We start from the raw sequence: 21,242 nt of genomic DNA, 5'->3' as shown, positions 1-21,242 counted from the left end.
TCTGCTTCTTCGGCAGATTGAGTAGCACCTTATAATCCTGCAAAAGTTAATCCTCAGGGAGGAGGGTTTGGGGTCAGATCCAGCTCATGCCCTCTTTGTCTGGTGGCCAAAGCATTTGGTATTGATGGAGACTTACCTTCAACTTCTGGGAATCAACCAAGGGCAATAGCAATAACTATATTGCTTTAGAAGTCTTTTAGACTCTAAAGGAGGTTTCTCATACCTGGCACTGGGGAATTTTTTTAGATTCTCTATGGCTCCTGGGTGGAGCATTATCACCTGAAGAGGCATAATTTCATTTAAATGCTGTGTGTGTATAAACATAGACTTATGTGTATTATATGTAAATTTAGAGAAATATGAAATGATTCCTTGTGGCTTTCTCAAGCACCCTTAGTGTTGCTGTGTTACTCCCTCTTCCTTCCTTCTCCTTCTATATGGACCTCCCTTCCCCTCCCCAACTAAAGCCCTTCCCACAGAGGTGACAGAAGGGAGAAAGGGAGAAACTGGAAACATGACTTATTAATTTAGAATTGTAACAAGATTCTCTTGGCTTTGTAGCAACTTCTCCAATATCTTTACTCCCTGTTCAGGGAAGAGTTAAGACACTTTCCTATTCTTAGGAAAGGTGCTTGCAAAATTGGCACAGGCTTAGCATCTGGCATCTTACCCTTGGGAGACTTTGCTCAATTCCCAGAACAAGTTGAATGGCTCCTGGCCTCACACTGCTTTATGCTGAACCCCTGCTTTCCTTCTGGGAGTCCAGTATTTTGTTCTGTGTTATGCAAAAGATACTTAGGCAAACAAGCCTCAGTGAAATCCCTGGGCAGGGTGTCTTAATGAGACAGATAAATAATATTCATATGTTTTTCACAACTCACTACTGGAGGAATTTAGCACAGTCTACAGGACTCCAAATGGAAGCTGGTGGTAGCTGGTTTCCTTCTTACTGACCTCGCTTTGTGTCTCTGTGTTATAATAAATCATAGACAGGACTTCTATGTGCAAGCCCTCTTGCGAAGAGTTGCATCTTGAGTGAACTCCAGGACCCCGATACAGCCTCTCCAGCTATGTCTTGCTAAACCTTGTTCTGTCAACAGCAGTGGATTTTTCCCCAGAACAATATTGCTTCCATGTCACACATTAACTGGAATACAGGGTCAGCTTTGACATCCATATAGCCACAGCAGTCAGCAGCCTACCTCCAGTGATGAAGTGTCAGAACCACCAGACAGGAATGTTACTGAGAGGACACAAAATCTAATGGACTAGAAGACGGGGAGTGCAAGGCTTTTCAAAACTGTTATCAAACTGCTCATCAATATGTCCCCAAGAGGCCCAAATGGCTTAGTGCTGGAGACACTTGAAAAGTTCATTCAAGTCAATTTTGAGGGAACAATAAAAGAGATAGATGGCGCATTTCTTCAGAGCTAGAGCAAAAATTGTGACACTGTCTGATGAAAGGAGCAAGTGTCTAAGATAAAGTATGATGGAGCTAGTATGGGACACAGCCCATGAATTACTCAGGTGCTAGACCTCATGCCCATCCAGGCATCCAGGTGTGTCCCCTGTTCATTGCACACGTGACACTGTGCTCATGTATGTCTCATCTCTTTATCATCAGTCCTTCCCCCATGTTCTTCACTGTATTCTTTTGGTGTGACTCCTGATCAACGGCATCAGTGATACCTCTTTCATTGAAGAACTAACCATTCATCCAAGCATTTAGTATCTACCACAATCCTCCCAATCAGCTTTGGATCTCTCTCTCTCTCTCTCTCTCTCTCTCTCTCTCTCTCTCTCTCTCTCTCTTATTCTGTGTGTGTTTGCACATTTGCATGTGTTTTGGCATGTGTGTGTGTGTGTGTGTGTGTGTGTGTGTGTGTGTGTGTGTGTGTGTATCTGGAGGACAGAGGTTATCATTTGGGTATCTTCCTCACTTCATTTCCTGGAGCAGGGTCTCTCACTCAACCTGGCACTTGTGATTCAGCTAATGTAGCTAGTGAGCTTGCCTCCCAAGAGCTGGAGTTAAAATCAGTCAAACTCACCTGGCTTTTATGCAGATGCTGGGGGTCAAAACTCTGGTCCTCAGAGTTGCATGGCAAGCATTTTATCACCTTAACCATTTCCCCTGCCTCAGATTGATGTTTTGACAGTAACATTCCACTCTTACTATAAACTCACGCCTACCCAGTGAGATGGATCTAATTATATTCCACACCGTGCCTTGTTCTTTTAAATTTGCATGTCTAGGCCCACCGTCTTTGCTTACCCTCAACCAAGCATCTAGAAAGCTGTCATCACTCTATACGCAGTGTCTAAATTTCAAATCCATGGCAAAAATCTAAAAAGCCCTCTCAAATTACTCCAATTTGCATGATCTCTCCATTGGCTATGTCGCCTGAACCTCACCCCCGCCTCTATTTAGTTGCTCTAGGTGGTTTGATATGCTCGTCCATCTCCAATAGAAGTGTAAGGTCTTGAAGTAAATCACCTCATAGTTCCTGGGAACTTAGAGTAGTTCTTCAAGTATCACCATGTACATATCTTGTTATTAACTAGATGAGAAAGTTGATGTTTCTTAACTCATGTCTTAACTCAGCTACAAACATCATGCTGTACAAGTTTTGAACATCTTATCCCCAGTTATCTGAAACTGTGCTTCCTCACAGTAACCTCAGTCAGGCTGATAACCAGCCACTACAGACACTGCAAACATGCTAGGTTTCTAGATTTCACTCATAAATGTTCAATATTGCAAGGTTGTGTGAGATATCAATAGGGTAAAAGGGATGGTGTGATAGCAACTGTATCCCTCATGGAGAGGACTGCTAAAGTTTGTGACCAACGTACTAGCCCCTCAATCATACATATCAGACAGTTGTACTCCAAACAGAAGCAGAAGGATGGGAAAGCCCAGAACAACTCTTGGACCTTCCTATTGCCAAAGTGATTTTAGGCAAGTCTTCTAATGTCTCTCTGAGCCCAAACATGGGAATCATTCAAACTCTCCTCCAATTCCAGATGAGGGTAAGCACCAAATGAGACAATGTGTTGTTATAATATCATATACATACCTATGTGGGGATGTCCATGTATACATATGAAAGAGTTCTTTTTGTTGATAAATCCATCAGTAGGGACCCCTTCTACCTTCTTGTCAAGAAAGCCTTCTTTTTTCTAAGATAAGCCTGGGTGCTACTCTATTCGCTGATGCACGCAGTGGCATCCTCCATTGTATGCATGTTAGCCTCGCAGCAACAAGAAGAAAACCATCTTCTGGGCTGCTGACAGCCAGACTGATACCCAAAACAAACAAGGCCAGTCACAACCAGGGCACCGAGTTTAATGCTTATGTAGATCTGTGATGGGTCCCTGGGAATGGAGCCTCCAGGAAAGCAGCCTGATGCTTTATTTTGTATTCTATGCCAGCAGAGTCACAGAGGCAATGGCTTCAGAGTTATCGTCTAATACATGAACATAGAGCTTACTCACAGCTTTTGTGGACCGAGTTCCCAGAGACTACCTACTGTGGGGAGATTTTGGCCAGTCTCTTAAGTGTGATAAAAAGAGACAGAGCCTAATCACTCAGACTTAATTCTGGTCCAGATCTGCTATTACGGTACTGACAGATGCCCCAACTGAATTCCAAATGACTCTGTGGTTTTTCAGGGCTATTTTGTTCAGCCCTGTGAAAGAGGAAAGTGAGGACAAGAAGCCAGATGCTTTAAATCCAACTGACTTCAGACTAAAAATACCAACCAAGTGACTCTCTTGGTTCTTTGGAGATTTTTTTTCCAATCAAATTGAGCCTTTGAAAAAAGTTTGAATAAGATTTATTCTAAGTAGCTTTGAACTCTGTTGCCTTTCTCTTCTCCCATCTGTACCATGTAAGAAATGGCACTCAGCTTTACAGCCTTGGCTGAAACCAGAAGAGGCAGCTTTACATGAAGTGGGCTGAAATTATTTTATTGATTTTGTATTTAACTGAGGTTTGTGGGAGAATCTCTTGGTTAGAGGCCAATCCTTGTTTGATTTGAGCCAACAGAAGACATGTTCTACATGTCTCCAAAACTTTAAATGGCAATAACAAAGTAAGTCTCTCCAATGTCCACCAACATGTCCAAGGCTCATAAAGTGATCAAAAGTCCAAACCCAAGGGAATTATAAAGTAAGACTCAGTTGGTTTGTCCCCCATTAATATTTGTCTTTGAAAAGGAAACTTCAAGTAGTTTTATTCAAATGTTTCCTAAGTCTTCAATATATATAACTATATATTCACACATTTTACCCTGACATCTCAGAAATACTTATTAGTAATGAGGTACAAGGCTCATAGTGCCTAGCAGAGTAAGGCTGACATTTGACAGTCCAGATGCCATTCCACTCTTTTAACTGGATCTCGTAGGGTATGAAGGCCAAATGATTTAGGATTCACTGGTGGTAAAAGAAACCTTTCCATTTTAAACAAGACAGCATGAGCTCTTTGGACAACCACTTCTAGGCAGCTAAATCTAATCAATGACCTAGTATTGTTAACCCATTATCCATTGCCATTTAGAATAGTCTCATCCAAGGAAGAGGCTTTGATTCTTGCTTAGCAGAGCCACCAAGAACCAGCCCCTTCCCTCATATTTACAAATTACTAACATTTTCCTCCTCAGCAAACTACTCAGTGCAGTTCTCCACTGACATTTATACTCTTGCCTGGCACTGTGAACCCTTGGAAATGAGGCCAGTGTGATAATATGTGTTTTCCTTGGTTGGGTAGCATAGTATAAAAAATGTTAGCAACAGCCGGGCGGTGGTGGCACACACCTTTAATCCCAGCACTTGGGAGGCAGAGGCAAGCAGATTTATGTGAGTTTGAGGGCAGCCTTGTCTACAAAGCTACACAGAGAAACCCTGTCTCTAAAAATGCAAAAACAAAACAAAAGAAAAATGTTAGCAACTGTTTCCTTTTTTGTAAGACTGACGTACATTTATTCATAGAGAGTTCAATTTATCTGAACTTCATTTCTTACTGATGTCTGTCTTGGGTAAAAACTGCTGCAAATATTTACAATTTTAAATACAGAAATGTGTGCATTCATCTGAATTGGGTCAGAAGGAATAGTGAGTGTCCTTACAATCAGAATCAGAGTCAGTGGCATCTTTATAACTCCTGGGATTACTTAAAAAATGGCCAGTTTAAGGTTACAGAATAAGAATCACTTTAGAAAAAAACAAACTCTTGTCTATTGGGTTTACAGTGGCATTAATTAAAGGCCCTGCATATTTTGGGTTGATTTTATTGTCCATTACACACTCTCATTTTGGGCTGCACTGAGTCACACCTGCAGACTGACATTAATCCTGAAGTTGTTCCTTTCCAATATGTCTCGAAGTTAGCATATATAAGTCAGAGCTGGTCAGTGGTATTCTCTGATAATTTCTGCTTTTTTTTCATTTATTTGTCTGAAGATCCTTGATAGAAGCTAAAGATCATAAATTAAGTCTCCTAGAGGAGGAGGAAAAAGTGAAAGAAAAAAAAAAAAACTCGCCGGGCGTTGGTGGCACACGCCTTTAATCCCAGCACTCAAAAGGCAGAGGCAGGCAGATCTCTGTGAGTTCAAGGCCAGCCTGGTCTCCAGAGTGAGTGCCAGGATAGGCTCCAAAGCTACACAGAGAGACCCTGTCTCAAAAAACAAAAACAAAAACAAAAACAAACAAACAAACAAAAAACTCAGGGAACTGAATTCTCAGCACAACTTAACATCCCTACCACAGGTATGGCCATCCGTAAAGAGAAAGACTTGATTCCAGGATTCACTGACCATGCCCCAATAGCATTACAGAATTGCACAGCTCAGCCAAGGATGCTGAAGCTCAGGCAGAAACCTGTAAGAATGGCTACCAGCTTGTATTTAAGTTTATGTATGGATGTATCTATCTAGTTACAATACTTGTATTTAATCTTTTATGGCCATCCTAATTTGAGGATGAAAAATGTGTGTCGGTAAAGGTGTTTAGGTAAACATGTGTGTGTGTGTGTGTGTGTGTGTGTGTGTGCGCATGCGTGCGTGCGTGCGTGCGTGCGTGCGTGCGTGCGTGTGTGTGTGTGTGTGTGTGTGTGTGTGTGTGTGTGTGTGTGTCACTTGTGCATATGGTATATGAATGTGTTCACATGTATGTGAGCATAGTAAGCTGTGCCCTCCTCTATTGCTCTCTTATTTCCTTGAGTCAGGATTTCCCACTCAACCAGAAGCACACTATTTCATTTTGTTGTATTGTTGTTTTGTATATATCCACACTCCCTGTCCCAAGATGGTTTACCAGGAAGCTCCAGATACCATCGTGTCTCTGTCTAAGCTCCAGTGTGGGAGTAACTGGTATACGAGTCCACACTCAGCTCTTTATATGAGTGCTGGAGCTCTGCCTTTACACCCTCATGCTTGTGCAGCAAGCTCTCTTACCCACTAAGCCTCACCCTAGTCCATGGCAAAAACATTATCTACAGTGAGTGAGCAGTCTATTCAATAAAGACCAAGCTGTATAAAACTTTAAATGCTGGGCTTATCCTTATCCTCAAATTCCAAGGAGATTTCCTAAGTGAACACATTTTCCCATTGATGCAACTGGTTACAATTATGATAATTCTCCTCCATGGAAACTTATTCCTACCTCTGATTGACCCATAAGTGATACCTTTACCAGTAAAAATATCATTTTACCTTGATAATATTTTTTAAACCAGCTTGGGTTCCAAAAAAGAAAGAGATTGGTTAAAATAGTTGTTTAAATTTTAAGCTGTAGAGTAGGAATGATGCCAACACAGTTATCGACAAAGAAATCAGGACAGCTTGAACAGACTCATGTAACTAATAATCATGCTTTCTGAATGACGGTGAAAGAAATAACTGGTTGAACTCTACCCTGAACTAGTAAGTTGAGGAAGTACACTTCTACTAGTAGGACTTACTACAATTTATTTTTGGGAAAACCTTAAGTGTTTTTTGAGAAAATTTTGATATAATTCAAGAGAAAGAGACTTTTGAAGTTCTCTGAAATTAGTGAGATGCTGTCCCTCCTGGCTTAACAAATTGTGTTAAGAGTATTGGGGGTTCAAGAAACAATTTGCCAGCTATCTGTCAACTCCTATGAGGAAATATTTTGTTATGTTATACATGCAGAAATCTTATTCATGGTGTATATTCTGTATGCCCCACATGTATGGAAATCCATGTGTGTTTAATAAATCTCACTTTTCACAAATCAAAAAAAAAAATACTTTTGTTCGCCTGAGGATATGACTAGGAAGATGAAGGAATAACCTTGTAGGAAAGGAGAAAATATTTCCATGTAAATATACTACTAATATGTGAAACTCTCAAGAAATTAAAATTTTAATAAAAAAAGAGAATTGGGGGTGAGTAAGAGGTTGTGAGAAGAAAGCTTGGCATGTACAGATAGTTTTGACTTTGTTTGGGAGTTATACTGTATATAGTCTTCTAGGAGGCATCTAAAGGTATCTTAGAGGCTGTACCTCAATAGGCCTGGTTACCCATCCCACTGATACTTATACGCTGGAGTAGAGAGCGAGGGAACCTGAGTCTGGATACAGGATAAAAAGGGGTGGGACTCAACGGTGTATAGAGCATCTCTGGATAAGAATATTCTTCTACAACATAACACATTAATTATGAACATAACCATTTATAACCTAGTTATACTATACATACTATACATGGTTGTTGATCCAGCAGTAGACGAATTATCAGGAACCACAGAAAACAGCTCTAACACTAAGTCTGGATTGAGAGCCTAAACGAAGATGTGATCCATGCTATGTGCAATAGAGATGGCTCAGTTGTAATAACAGAGGGAGAGGCAATTGAAATCTCACAGAACCTGACACGCAACAGAGCCGAATTGGGTACAGAAGGAAAGTCTCTAAAAGGTCCACAGGACAAAGCATTGGCCAGAGCTATACTATTTGTGCTGCTGGGAAAGTTGCCGTGGTGTCAAGAGACTCACAGACAGAACTCCTTGGAAGCTTAGTCCTGATGGGAAGAATCGCCTCACAGAGTGAGCTGTCTGGTAGGAATCAGAATTACAGAGTCACAAAGCCATGGGGATGATGTGACAGCATCAGCCACCAAAGCATAGTGATACACTTCTTTGGACCAATGCTGCCAAGGAGTGTGGCCTAGAGACATGATATAACCAGTTAATATACCCAACATGCACAGAAGCCCCAAGACTTCTGATAAAAATCTCAGTCAAGAGAATCAAAAGAAGCATGGATAGAGGATCATAAGAACGGGGAGGGGACAAATGTTCCAATAAAAAAAATCTCCATTTTTGCTGTGTTCCTTGCCAAATGTCAAAAGATGGAACCCATGGCCTGAAGGAGTAGGTAGGTTCCCTGGAGCCACAGCAAGGTCCATGGTAACATTTCACTGATTCTCAGTGAAAGACACCAAATCTGAGTAATCACTGTGACATCATCTCTCAAACTGAACAACCAGCTACTTGGTAGGAAAATGATGACACTGAAGCCTTTCTTAGAAAGGGCAGTAACTCACCTTGACTGGAGTCAACACACCTGCAGTGTCTGGCATGCTTGTGCAAGGGCCGGCACAACACCGTACCGGGAAAGGATTCCAGGGAGACGGAAGTTCAGAAGTGAGAATGTGACCATGAGATACACTGGTCCTGTCATGTCACATCCAACCCAGAAGCTCCTCAGTTGACAGAGATGCTGTGGTCTTTTGAAGCTAAATGTAACAGAGGTTGAGCTTTGAAAGGATATTCTACAACTACCATGCTCACACAGTCCACGATCACTGCACAGAGCTGTGCCTCTATGACAAAAGACAGACAGCAGAAACTAAGAACAAGGAGCAGCATTGACCTGCAGATATCTATCCCCACTGTCCACTTTGTATGAGAATTTGTCATTCTCATACTCATAACTGGTTTCTAAGTGCCTGAGGTCACACAGAATATCTCCATCATGGGACATAACCGGAACATCTCAAACCCTGAAATATCACTGCCTCTGTTCATTCAGTTTTGTGTCAAGAGACAAACAGGCACAGAGAGGAGCAGCTACACTGTGGAGAGTAATTGAACCTCATTATTGGGAGGAACATAGCTGTTATTTAACAATGGAGACTTGAAGCATACTCCTGGTACCTGGGAAATCCTTTGTAACTCTGAACATTTTTCATGACAAACAGAAAATTACAGAAGGCAAGACCCAGGATCAAACCACTCAAGGGACGGGGCCTTGTTTCCCAGACACACACCAGCAGGGCCAGTTAAGAGTGAGGCAAATCTACCATGGCTTCTTCAGCAGCACTGGACTCGTCTAGATCAAGATGGAATGCTGTCTTACTGTAACTGCCTCTAGCCAGCAGAACTCGATGCATAATTAGGAATTACTAGACCTATACCCTAGACATTTACCAAAGTGATTGACCAATATTTCTTGGCCAACACCCTGGCCCACTCAGACATACATTTAGACTTACCTAATTTGCTTAAATGGATTTGGGTATTGTTTTAACTAGTGTTTCCTTAGTTCCATTTACAAGAAGAACCTGGACTCCCGCTTCTCAACTAGCTATTTGGTAGACATTTCTCTGCTAGGATTGGAAAGTTAAGCAATAGCTTTATTGCTGTAGAGACTGGTTGAAAAACACATGAGGGGAAGTTCCTCTTAACAAGTTATGTGTCTCAGGCATGATTTCTCATCATAGCTCACCAGACCCTTTTCTTTTTCAGTACTGGGATGGAACCCAGGTCTTCAAGTATGCTCAGCAAGCTCCTTTTCATTGAGTTCCAGCAATGCTGCTGCTGTTGTTTTAAGTTTATATCTGTTTATTTTAGGTGTCAGAGTGTTTGCCTGCATGCATGTATGTGTGCCATGTTTGTGCCTGGTGCCTACAGGGGTAAAAGGGGACACTGGACCACTGGGAACATGTGTTACAGGTGGTTGTGAGCCACCACACAGGTGCTGGGAACTGAACCTGTGCTCTCTGCAAGAGCAGCAAGTGTTCTTAATCAGAGAACCGTATCTACAGCCACACATTGCTCTATTTTTTAATTGATGGAGGCTTTTTAGGACATCACTGTCTAAAATGTCGAATGCTCCTAAAGTCTGCACCAAGGCAGGGTGAGAAGTGTGTTTTTCCTCAAAAAATGATCAAAAAACGTAAAAAGGTGACTTGATGCTTTTAGGATCTGTTGCTCCTGCTGGGTTGCCTCATCTAGCATGAATAGAAAATGGGGTGCCGCCAGGCAGTAGTGGCATATAACTTTAATCCCAGCTCTTGGGAGGCAGAGGCAGGCGGATCTCTATGAGTTCGAGGCCAGCCTGGTCTACAAGAGTGAGTTCTAGGATAGCCTCCAAAGCCACAGAGAACCCCCCAAAAGAAAAAGAAAAGGGGGTGCCTAGTCTTACTGAAACTTGATATGCCATGGCTGGCTGATTTACATGGGAGGCCTGCCCTTTTCTGAAGAGACAGCATGAGGAGTCCATGGGGGGAGGGGGAGAGCTTTGGGGAAGGGACTGGGAGGAGAGGAGCCACGGGAGGAAAATTTGATCGGGCTGGAAAAAATAATGAATTAACTAATAAAAAATTATTCTAAAACACCTGCAAACTACAATTAAGCCACATTTTTAAAAAGAGGAAGAAAAGTGACTTGAGAAGGTGGTGGGCATCACAGACCGTAAGCATGTCTTCCACAGATGGGCTCTTCAAACAGCAGACACACAGTGGCTGGTGACTGGCAAGCTGCCGCACTTCTGCTATGCTGGCTGTTGAGCCAGTGGGCTGCCTCGGGACGTCCCAGGAATGGGCACAGCCCAGCTGGTAAAGGTGACCTTGGCAGTATCAGAACTTCTTTTCACTCCCTTGTAGCCTTGTCCGTTCGCTGGTTGCACCTATGCTCTGGCCCCTTTTCCTGTCACCACGCATATTTCTACTTTCTTTCCTCCCCCTGTAAATCAGGGGGTTTACATGTTTGGGATACTTTTTAATCACTCCCTTCTCCTCTCTCTAAAACACTCTTCTCCTTCCTTTCTCTCCAATTCTTATTTCCATTTCTGCCAGTTGGTGGACTTCTAATTGTGTTGCCTACTTTTCCCAGTGTGGTAACTAAAGGCCTGACCAAAGCAACTTAAGGAGGGAAGGGGCTACCTTGGAAGAGAGGCAGGAGGGTAGGGCCCTCCAGCAGCTGGAAACATTGTGTCTGCAGCTGGGAAGCAAGGAGAGGGGCCACACCTCCAGGACTTCTCCATTCTACCCTCCAGGACTTGCTGGAGACTGTGGAATAGCACCACAGCACTCAGGGTAGAGCTTGCCTTCTGGAAACACTTTACAGTCACACTCACAGTTGTATTTCCACAGTGATTCTAATCAAGTTCACAATCAAGGTTAACCACCACAGAGGTCTGGCAAGAACAGCAATGTTTGTACAGATGTATCTTATATGCAGACGTGTGTGTATACACAGACATACATGTATATGGATTTTTTAATATTCTCAAGACTGCATTTTTATCAACTTAAAGAACATCGTCTTTCTCTACCAATACATATTAAATTGTTTTTATTGTTATTTGGATATCATTTGCAATCAGTTTTTCATGTACAAAAGGGAAGCAATCCTTATCAATTAACCTCTAAGTCTAGAGCCATATACCCTGGACACCAAGAAGGCTTGACGGGTCTTCTCATAATATTTTTTTCCACCTTTGAATGAGAGAGAAATGCAAATATTTCAAAAGTCTCTCTTAACTTTTTTCTTAGTTTGCTTCTCAATAACTATTTTGAATCTGTCATTTTATGAAAATCTTTTTACTTGACAATGTATCGCATTTTGATAACATTCAGAAGGGCAGAGCACATAGAGAATGCGTGCTGAGATCAGGATCACAAAAGGCTAGAAATCAAAACTAACGATCTTTTGCCAGGCTTACGCTTAGAGTCAGATTCTGGGGAACCGGGAAAGGTAAGATATACACCCACTAAAGGAAGGACGTAAAAGAAGGATGGGAGGACCATGTGCCTTGGGATCAGAAGAGCCAGAGCAGAAAGGACATTAGGAAGGTTTCGATTCTGGCTTGGCCCTGCAGTTTTGGACTCTGTTCCATGTATGGTGACTTGAGTTCACAAACACCAACGGCCCCAGCAGCAGCAACCAGAAGGGAATGTGAGAGGGGGAAACTACTGAAGAAAGAACAAAGGATTCTGGGTAACCACGGTACTTCATGGACTGTACCTATGAGAAAACTGACAGGCCAAAGTCAGAAGGAGAGTAGCAACCACAAAATGGCTCTGCAGGGTGAAACCAAAGAATACATCCACCTGAGCCTGCAGCAAAAACCTGGACATCTTGTCTCCTTATTTTTAATGCTTTTGTGATGCAAATAAAATGCAAAAGGCTGTAGATTTTAAATATACGACTTGATGAGCTTGGAGATAAGCATATACCTGTGAAACCAGTTCCACAAACTGTGCCAATAACATATTCATAGCCTCCAAAAGCTTTCTCCCACCTGCTTTATTTTCAGAAATAAGAAAGCTTACATAAAGACTGGGGGTGTAGCTTAGCGGCACAATGGATGCCTAGCAGGCCAGAAGCTCCAGGTTCAATTCCAAGCACCACACAAAGGGAGGAAGGAAGGAAGGAAGGAAGGAAGGAAGGAAGGAAGGAAGGAAGGAAGGAAGGAAGGAAGGAAGGAAGCCAAGAAAGGTGAGGAAGAGGGAGAGAGTGAGGAAGTAAGTTTGTTTACATAAGATCAACCTTCTTAGCAAAATGTCATGTATCCAACACAAACCCTGTTGACTCTGGGGACCATACTCCACAGTAGATCTTTAGGACTTACAGGTTTTACATGACTGAAACTTTGTACCCTTTGACTTCAGCCTCCATCTCCTCCTCTCTGCATGAACCCAAATGATATTACACTACGTGAAATGGCCAGGTGGCAAGGAGGACACCATGAAACCACCTCTGCACTGCACCTAAGAGTGAGATGGCTGCCCCCATCGTCTCTTGCTCTCAGCTACAGACAGGACAAAGGCCAGGCTTCTCGCATTTCTCTTAGCAAGGGCCAAGTGGAGAGCTCAAGTCAGGTTTTATACCCTCGTTCTGCCTCCAAGACCTTCCCACTGCTAGTGTTAAAAAAGCCACTTCTGTTACAGCAGGACAAACACACAGGCAGATGAACAACAAAATCTGCCTAACCGGTCAGTGCACACAGACTCACTCACGCACGTCATCCCAACCAGAAAGTTGATACACACATTTTCAGGTCACTATAGAATGGGCCTTTCATTTCTTTACTGGAACATCACCCCCAATATTCCAGGAGAGTATTTGCTATTATTTCTCCATCTATAATCCCTTTCTTTCACTGTGCTATCTCAATCGTACCCCGATAGAATGTTTTTAATTATCCTCTCATCTACCTATTACAAAAGTTATTACATGTCCTTTAAGTATGTGTTTTACATACTACTCCTCAGATTCATCTCCAATTAGTGTTTTAACCATTTCCTGTTGCACACACACACACACACACACACACACACACACATATCTGAAGTGCATACATAGGAAAGTATATGGCCCATGAATAAATAATTCATACTGATGTCTAGTTAGGGAACTGAAAAGCATCAGAACTCCAGGCCTATGTATCACTAAGTATCATGGTATAAAAAACTGTTTTCAAGATTTGGTGTTTGGTAGCTGGTGAGATGGCTCAGTGGCCTCACTTCCCAGCATCACATGGGGGCTAATAGCTGTCTGTAACTCCAATTCCAGGAAATGTGAGACCCTCTTCTGGCCTCAGTGAGTGGGTACTTCTTACACATGCTGTGCAGACATACGTGCAGGCAAAACACCTAAACATAAAATATAAGTAACATTTTAAAATGCTATAAACTCTGCCTAATACTTTAAAAATACTAAATATCTAAAAAATCAACTTGTGAATTTTAAAAAGCAGCTGGGGTTTTTTGGCAATTTTTTTTTATGTTCTTGAACAAAGAAATGAAAGATATGTTTTCAGATTGTGATTGACAAGCATGTCTCTATAGTTACACACACTAGTAAGTAGGTTTAAATGCCTGGCATTCTGAAAGACTGGAGGGTCCAGTCAGCTGTGATCATTACTATACTTTTCCTCTGCATTTTGATATTCTAAAGAACTTCAGAAAACTCATTACTGAGTGCATTTGGGTTAAATGAACACAGTGGGTATGGTGGCAAATAGTTAGTTACAGGCAGACGCAGCATGCATGCTGGCTTTAACCATGGATGGCAGACCCTATATCCCATAACACAAAGTTGGCCTTTATGGACTGGTGTAGGGAGAAACCCTGATTACAGGTACCACTGACCACGCCCGCTTTCTCTCTGACTCCACTTATATTCATCATTAGACTGGCCCTTGGCTCTACTTTGCATTGGCTTTGGCCATTATTGCCTGGAAGCAAATGGGGATGTGTATGTCCCTAGCTGTCAGGACATCTCAGCTGGTGAATACTTTGATCCTCACAGGCTCCAGTCTCTTTGGTCCCCTGTCAGCAGTCATCTTTGGGATCCTCACCATCTTTTCTGGTTTCCCCACCACACCATTTTACATATTTTCTTTATGTATCAAACACTCATCAGATTGAATGATTTGACTGATATCTCATCTCTTTTCTGACTCCACTCTGCCTCTTTCATAACACAGAACTATGAATGGCAATGTAATACTATACACCATGGTTATACACTTGGTAGGCTGGGGTTCAGCTCATGTTAAAGAATTCTGTGATTGCATCAGGGGCTCTCTCCTGAGATAGCCACTAACAACCATGCGCACATAGCCAAATGCACATTCAAGGCTCAAGAGAACACCACTCCAAATATTTATTTTACTGTTGAATTAAAAAGCAGAAATTAAAACCATTGATAACTCACTAACATTCCTCTAAAATTCCCAAGGTTTACAACCCACCAGAAACACACACAAAAGTTTAAACAAAAAAAAAGAAGTTTCCCTAAGTGAAGTGATTATTTTTTAACCCTATCCCAATGAATAAGTTACAGAATTATGAAACACACCCACCCTCCATTCTCTTTTCTCCTCTAAGCACTCTCTCTCTCTCTCTTTCTTTCTCTCTCTCTCTCTCTCTCTCTCTCTCTCGGTGTGTGTGTGTGTGTGTGTGTGTGTGTGTGTGTGTGTGTGTGTGTGTATACATGTCTGCCTGTGTATAAGGGAGAGGCTGGGTAGGGTTTAGAATCTAAGAAAGCATAAGAATTGACAACAGTACTAATAGAAGTTACGTAAAGCACCTGGACTTGACATGACTTTTCAATGCCTTCCTTTGTAAATGGAAGCAGACATTAGTTTGCCTCCAGTCTAGGGTAGAAGGGGGAATTCACAGAGAGTTATTTATTATCCATCAAGGAAACACACATCTAAAAGTATCCATCTCATAACTGCCCAAGTCTAAGAATTTACAGGCAACAGGAATATAAATGCAGGAGATGACCACAACAGCACTATTTTTATGCAAACATTGTGTGATGGATCAGGACATGTCCACTGATACCCATGCTGTTCAGCAAGCTGTGAACACTTGTGGATGCTGCTAAAGAGGAGGAGGCAAGGCCATGACATTGTGGGGTACAGAGAACACAGTACTTCCCTACTGGCTGACTCAGCCACCATAAAAGGAGGCTACAAAGAAGGTGCAATGTGGCTCCAGAGAATGACTATTCCTCACAAAAAGACATTGTGTTTATGGGTTCTCACTAAATGAAATCCCTCCAACTCTATTGTGACCTGAACTGCTGAGTGGTGTGAGACACAGAGTTCTCCAGGATGGTACTTTTCCAAAGAAAGGAGAGTGTTGCAGGAATTTATCCAACCAATAGCTTGCCATCTTCCCTTACAGAAAAGCATTCACTGGGGCGTCACCACAATCACATCCTTGACTCCACAACTAGCTATCCTGCTGTAGGGAGAAACCCTGATTATAGGTATTGCTGACCGTGCCCACTTGGGTGTGGTCACAGTTACATAACAAGGGTTAACCTGGCATCAGTCTCGTCTTCCACAACCTTTCCCTTCCCTGTTCTCTCAAATTAAACCACTCTGTAAAGATACATCCTGACTGCTCATCTGCTTCAGTAGATACCATTCAGTAGAATCCAGGCTGAGCCCTACAGTCTCATGGTCCCAGAAGAACACAGCGTCTCTAAAGTCAGTCTTTGCACACTGGGAAAAGCTACATCTCAAATTAGTTGATGTCAGCACAAGGGAGAATGTGCAGCATTTTAAGGCATTAGTCACACTGTCTACTACCCCTGACCTGCCTCACTCTTCACGAACCCCTAAATCCTGAGGGGTGAACAGAAACACCACTGAAGAAACCATTTTTTTTTAACCAGAGACTGGACAGTGTCTTAAGAAAGCAACACATTTCTGGCTTCAGACCATGTGGTATTCTAGACAGTCTGCATAATGTTATATATAACCATTTATAGGTACACACTTGTGTATCACCCTCTTTTTTATCTTATTTTTTAATGTTTTTTTTATTGCTGATTGAATGAATAAGATGGGGCAGTAGTCTTCATGAAGGACTTTAACAAAACAGGCAAACTTCCCTTTTCAAAATTCAACAGGTCCTTGCCTCAATGTAGCCATTTCTCTGGAAAAAAATCATTTCCTTTTATTTATATTTTCACTGATTATAGACACATCTAGAAGAACCAAAAAGGAGATCCAGAGAAAGAAGGCCTACCAGAAAAAAAAAAAAAAAGATGCAGGAGGAGACATCACATTTAGAGACAGGACTCATCTACCTTGAGGGCTTGTCAAGGCCTGAGAAGCCTGCTGCAGTGGCCATGGGTGGCTGGGCCCTTACCTTACCACACTGCTTACATTTCCCCTCCTGCCGCCGCCTGTGGACCCAGTGATGACGCACAAAGTTCTGCAAGGAAACGAAGAGAAATGATAAGTTTTAATTTGTGATCCTCAATATTCATTGTTTGCTGTTTAGGACTGTAGATTTCTATAAGCTATAATCCCCCATCCCGTAGAAGCACACAAGCAAATGTGTGTAGGTGTGACTTGTTCGACAATATACATGAATACACTCAAAATAAATGAAGTTCATTCTCCACTCGCAGCAATCTTCTGCCCTGTACGTTCTGCTAACCGCCTCCTCCAGCCTTGCCTTTCCAGTGGCCAGGACACAGCAGATTGCACTCACTGCAGCTTCTTACTAGTAAAGCCCATGCAGGTTTGTGAACGGGATGAAGGATCTTCAGCTGGGAGATGGCTGTGGTGGAAAGTTGAAGGGGAGAAGCCGATGGGATGATCTCCAATCGACCTGAAAAGTGACGTGCCTTGCTTCATATGGTGGGAAGTGCCACACTCTACTAACCCTTCTAGCTGCAAGGAACTTAAAAGATCACACTCTCAGAAGCATCTCCTGAGATGGGACATTGACTTGAGAAACTGTCACTAGATAAAGTGAAAGAAGAGAAATGTCAAAGACAAGAGATGACAAAGATAAGAGCATCGGCACACGGGTGACAATTGTTTACATACCATCCTTGGTCATCTTGAACTAGACCAGCTTTCAAGGCTGATTCTTATCATAGACTGTAGGAAAGGCTTTTTCATCTGAAGCGATGACCATCATTGGGCTAGACTCAAGTAACTCAATCTCCTCTGGCTGCTAAAGTGCACTACAAGGGGGGGGGTGGTTACCTGTAGCACTAAAGATGAAGAGAAGCCTTAGTGCACCTTATCCCTCTTATGCCAACAATACAAAGTGCTTCCTTTCCTCTGACTCCTGCCCTTCCCTGGGAAAACACACTTTGGCTGATATTAACTACCATGTCTCTTATAGAATTTAGCAACAAACCATACTCTCCCTTTAACAGTCCCTTTAACATATTTTGCAGCAGATTGCCTCTTCCATAGTATAGGCACTGTTCTACAAGGAGACAGACAAAGAAGCAGATTAGTCTAGCGCCGAACCACCTTGAATACACCTAATAGAGAAAGCTAAGAAGAGCTGGGGCTGGTTAATACTAGGATGCCAGAAAATAGACCACAGAGAGGGAGGGAGGGAGGGAGGGAGGGAGGGAGAGAGGGAGGGAGGAGGGAGGGAGGGAGGGAGGGGAGGGAGGGAGGGAGGGAGATTGTGTCAAGGCATGAAATTCCAGTAATGAAATGACAAGAAGACCTCCAACAAAATTAACACTTTTAATGCTAAAATGTCATCTCTATTTCTCTTAGTAATGTCAAATCACTTTCAAATAAACTAAAATATGGTCCCTGGAGGGATAATGGTCTTTGGATGACAGTAAGGTCTAGAAGCAGGATGATCCCAGGACTGAGTGCCATTTTCATCTTGCTCTTCCTTCTGCCACCCATTCAGTAAAACAAAAACACAGTTTTACATTGTTCTCAGAAAGAAGATCATAAGAATAGCTAACCCTTACTAAATAGTCCTTCACACCCTTAATAATACTTTATATATAGTAATTATTTTAATCTTCATGAAAATGATAATGGATGGAGATACTTTTTAGGAGGGATTGCGCCAGAAAAGTTCTAGAGCTGCTAAAATTCTGAAATGTCTTAATTTGGGTCTAAATTGCAGTTTGGTGTCCTCATGTGTCCCTGCCTCCTCTTCTGCTGCTATAGCAATTGCTGCCATACCTCCTTCGGCCCTGGAAACCATGTCTACCTCCTCGTCAGTAAGCAATTAGAATGTAATTGAACGGGTTATCTAGTATCAGGATCCTCTCCCAATGAGAGTTCTTTGGGTTACATGAACAATACTAATGATTCTCCCTGAAGAAGTTCAGAGGACTGGGCTGGCACAGACGATGCCAGATGCTTGTGTAAGCTTCAACATCTACATGGACAGTGGCTGCCTGTGGCTTTCAAGACAGCAACTTCAAGAATGCACAAAATTGCTGGTGTTTATTGCATTGGTTTAGTGCAAAACCTACACTGATGCTGAGCTGCCTCTTCTAGAGATCAGTACCTCCTCATGAATAAGGATTGGGAAGGACATGTGTCTCTACCAACTTCAGTTTACCCCAACTCACACTACTGTAGACCCCCCCCCCGAGATCTGATTTTACTTAATAGAGATCACTTAAAATGTAAGTATAAAAGCAAAATTCCCATTCTCACTGGCTGGGAGTAGGTTCTCCACCCACTGGGCCTCTTCTTCTCTCCTCTGAAAGATTAGATTCACTACTTCCTCACAATATTCCAATAAACAATTACAATAACAGTGAGGAGTGGAAATGTTGGGTATATAAAAACATCAAATAACAATTAAAAGGCATAGAAACATTTACTATAATGGCTGTTAGTTTAGCAAAACCTGAAGGAAAATGAACACTACCACTGATGTTAAGAGGAAGTCTGTACTTGGTCAGTGACTATCAATTTAAGAAAAGAAATGTTGGGAGAACTGGATGCAATTATCTATGAGGAATCACAGCTGACTCATGGGATCATTTAGCAAGTGAAAGCTCCATTCGAAATATTAAACCAATAATTCCCACAGACCAACAGTGACCTAGAAATGAGGTGGCTGACTTGATCATTTGTACCACAACATAGACCATTTGACAAGCAGATTTATGGCACCCTGAAGCTCAGTCCATTTATGATATATATATATATATATATATATATATATATATATATATATATATTCCCATCTTTACAGAAAATCTGACTTGATCATTAGACTTTATGTTACTCTACCATTAGATATCATTAAGACTCTCCTTCCAAAGAGTAGATAGGAAACCAAAGAGGCCAGGGCACAGATAGAGGATCTGATTAAACTTATTAAAATTGCTGTTAAAGGAGAAGCTGACAAAGCTCCTGAAATCTTCAGCAGTATGATTTGAGATGTCACATATCCTTCTGCTGAGAGTTCTTCTTAGGCCTAGCACAAATTTATTCTACAACTTAAACATCATTGAAACTAAATGAATAGTCAATCAATGTTTCCTGCATTGAATATAATCCTAAACCTGATTTATTTAACAACTAAACCATGCGGTTATCACTCGGGAGAAGGAAGACCATAATTGTCTTCATCAATAAGGAAAAGAAAAGCCATTGCCATCAAGTCACTATTGTTTTCTAACCCTTTTTGCCTAAGGACTTTCAATTCTCATACCATTTTCTTCTAAATGTTATTCTTATCTTCTAAATTATTAGACGGAAATCAGATTCTCCACAATATTTCTTTATACACTTATTCAGAGCTCCTGAATTGTTTGGCTGAAATTAAATTTTTCACACTGTGTTCTTTTGACCATAATTCATATATTTCACATTGGAGAACTGACATTAGATTTGACATCCTTACACTGCATATCTGACTGTTGACATATTATTGTTACAAAGGCCAACAAATGCTTCTAAAACAATATCTTTCTATTGTCCATCATAGTTTCTGAATTATTTATATACCACTTCAAGCACTGGGCAAAGAAAAAGCTATTACTTATGGGTGTTAAAATATCAATGATACACTATTTCAAGGCTCATATTCAGTATTGGGAACAACAATACATAATATAATTGTTCAGTTACTTTCAAACAACCAATTGAGTTCAAAATATGATTCACTGAACGCTTAAAAAAGTCTTAGAAATCAGAATCCAATCTATCTATAGATCGTGGGTAAGAAAACTGACCTCACAAAAGCACAACATAGGAGTCCAATGAATACTCTTTATTAAGAAACTGCTTTATAAAGGTAGGACTCAGTGACAAGGAGTCTTGAGTCTTCTGACTCTTACTAATTAGTAGGAAAAAGTGGAGGTGGATTTGAGCACAGGTCAAACTCATTCTAAAAGGAATATTCTTTCATTTACATTGAATGATAGACTTAAAGTCCCTTAATTAAGAAACTCCAGTGAGTCATGGTCACACGTGTCATCTTCAGAAGCCCTTCATAAACCAAGAGTTCTGATTAATTTTGCAAGAAATGGACTTTCTTACAAATGCATGCAGGCAGCACATACTTATTGATCACTTGGTCCATCTATGTCCTGGCATAGTTATTTTGCCACAAATTCCATGCATAATCCCTAGGATTTACACTAGTGGAGAGAGACACTGTCAGATAAGCTGATGGCAATGTGCACAAATAATTATGACATAAAGCATGACCTGAATGAATAGG

At 41.5% G+C, this 21,242-nt stretch overlaps 1 protein-coding gene across 4 annotated transcripts in view; it reads right to left on the bottom strand.

The window, feature by feature from the left end:
• Positions 1-21,242, bottom strand: part of Dgki (diacylglycerol kinase iota) — a 434,118-nt gene that overhangs the window by 218,434 nt on the left and 194,442 nt on the right. For all 4 annotated transcript variants that reach the window (XM_035451050.1, XM_035451051.1, XM_035451052.1 and 1 more), the window contains one exon: positions 16,926-16,991. In XM_035451050.1, coding sequence (XP_035306941.1) covers positions 16,926-16,991 — 66 coding nt within the window. The remainder of the gene's footprint in view (positions 1-16,925; positions 16,992-21,242) is intronic.

The sequence above is a fragment of the Cricetulus griseus genome (genome assembly GCF_003668045.3).
Source record: "Cricetulus griseus strain 17A/GY chromosome 1 unlocalized genomic scaffold, alternate assembly CriGri-PICRH-1.0 chr1_0, whole genome shotgun sequence".
Taxonomy (NCBI): Eukaryota; Metazoa; Chordata; class Mammalia; order Rodentia; family Cricetidae; genus Cricetulus; species Cricetulus griseus.
Note: the sequence above shows the minus strand (reverse complement) of the source record. Positions and strands in the feature narration are given on the sequence as shown.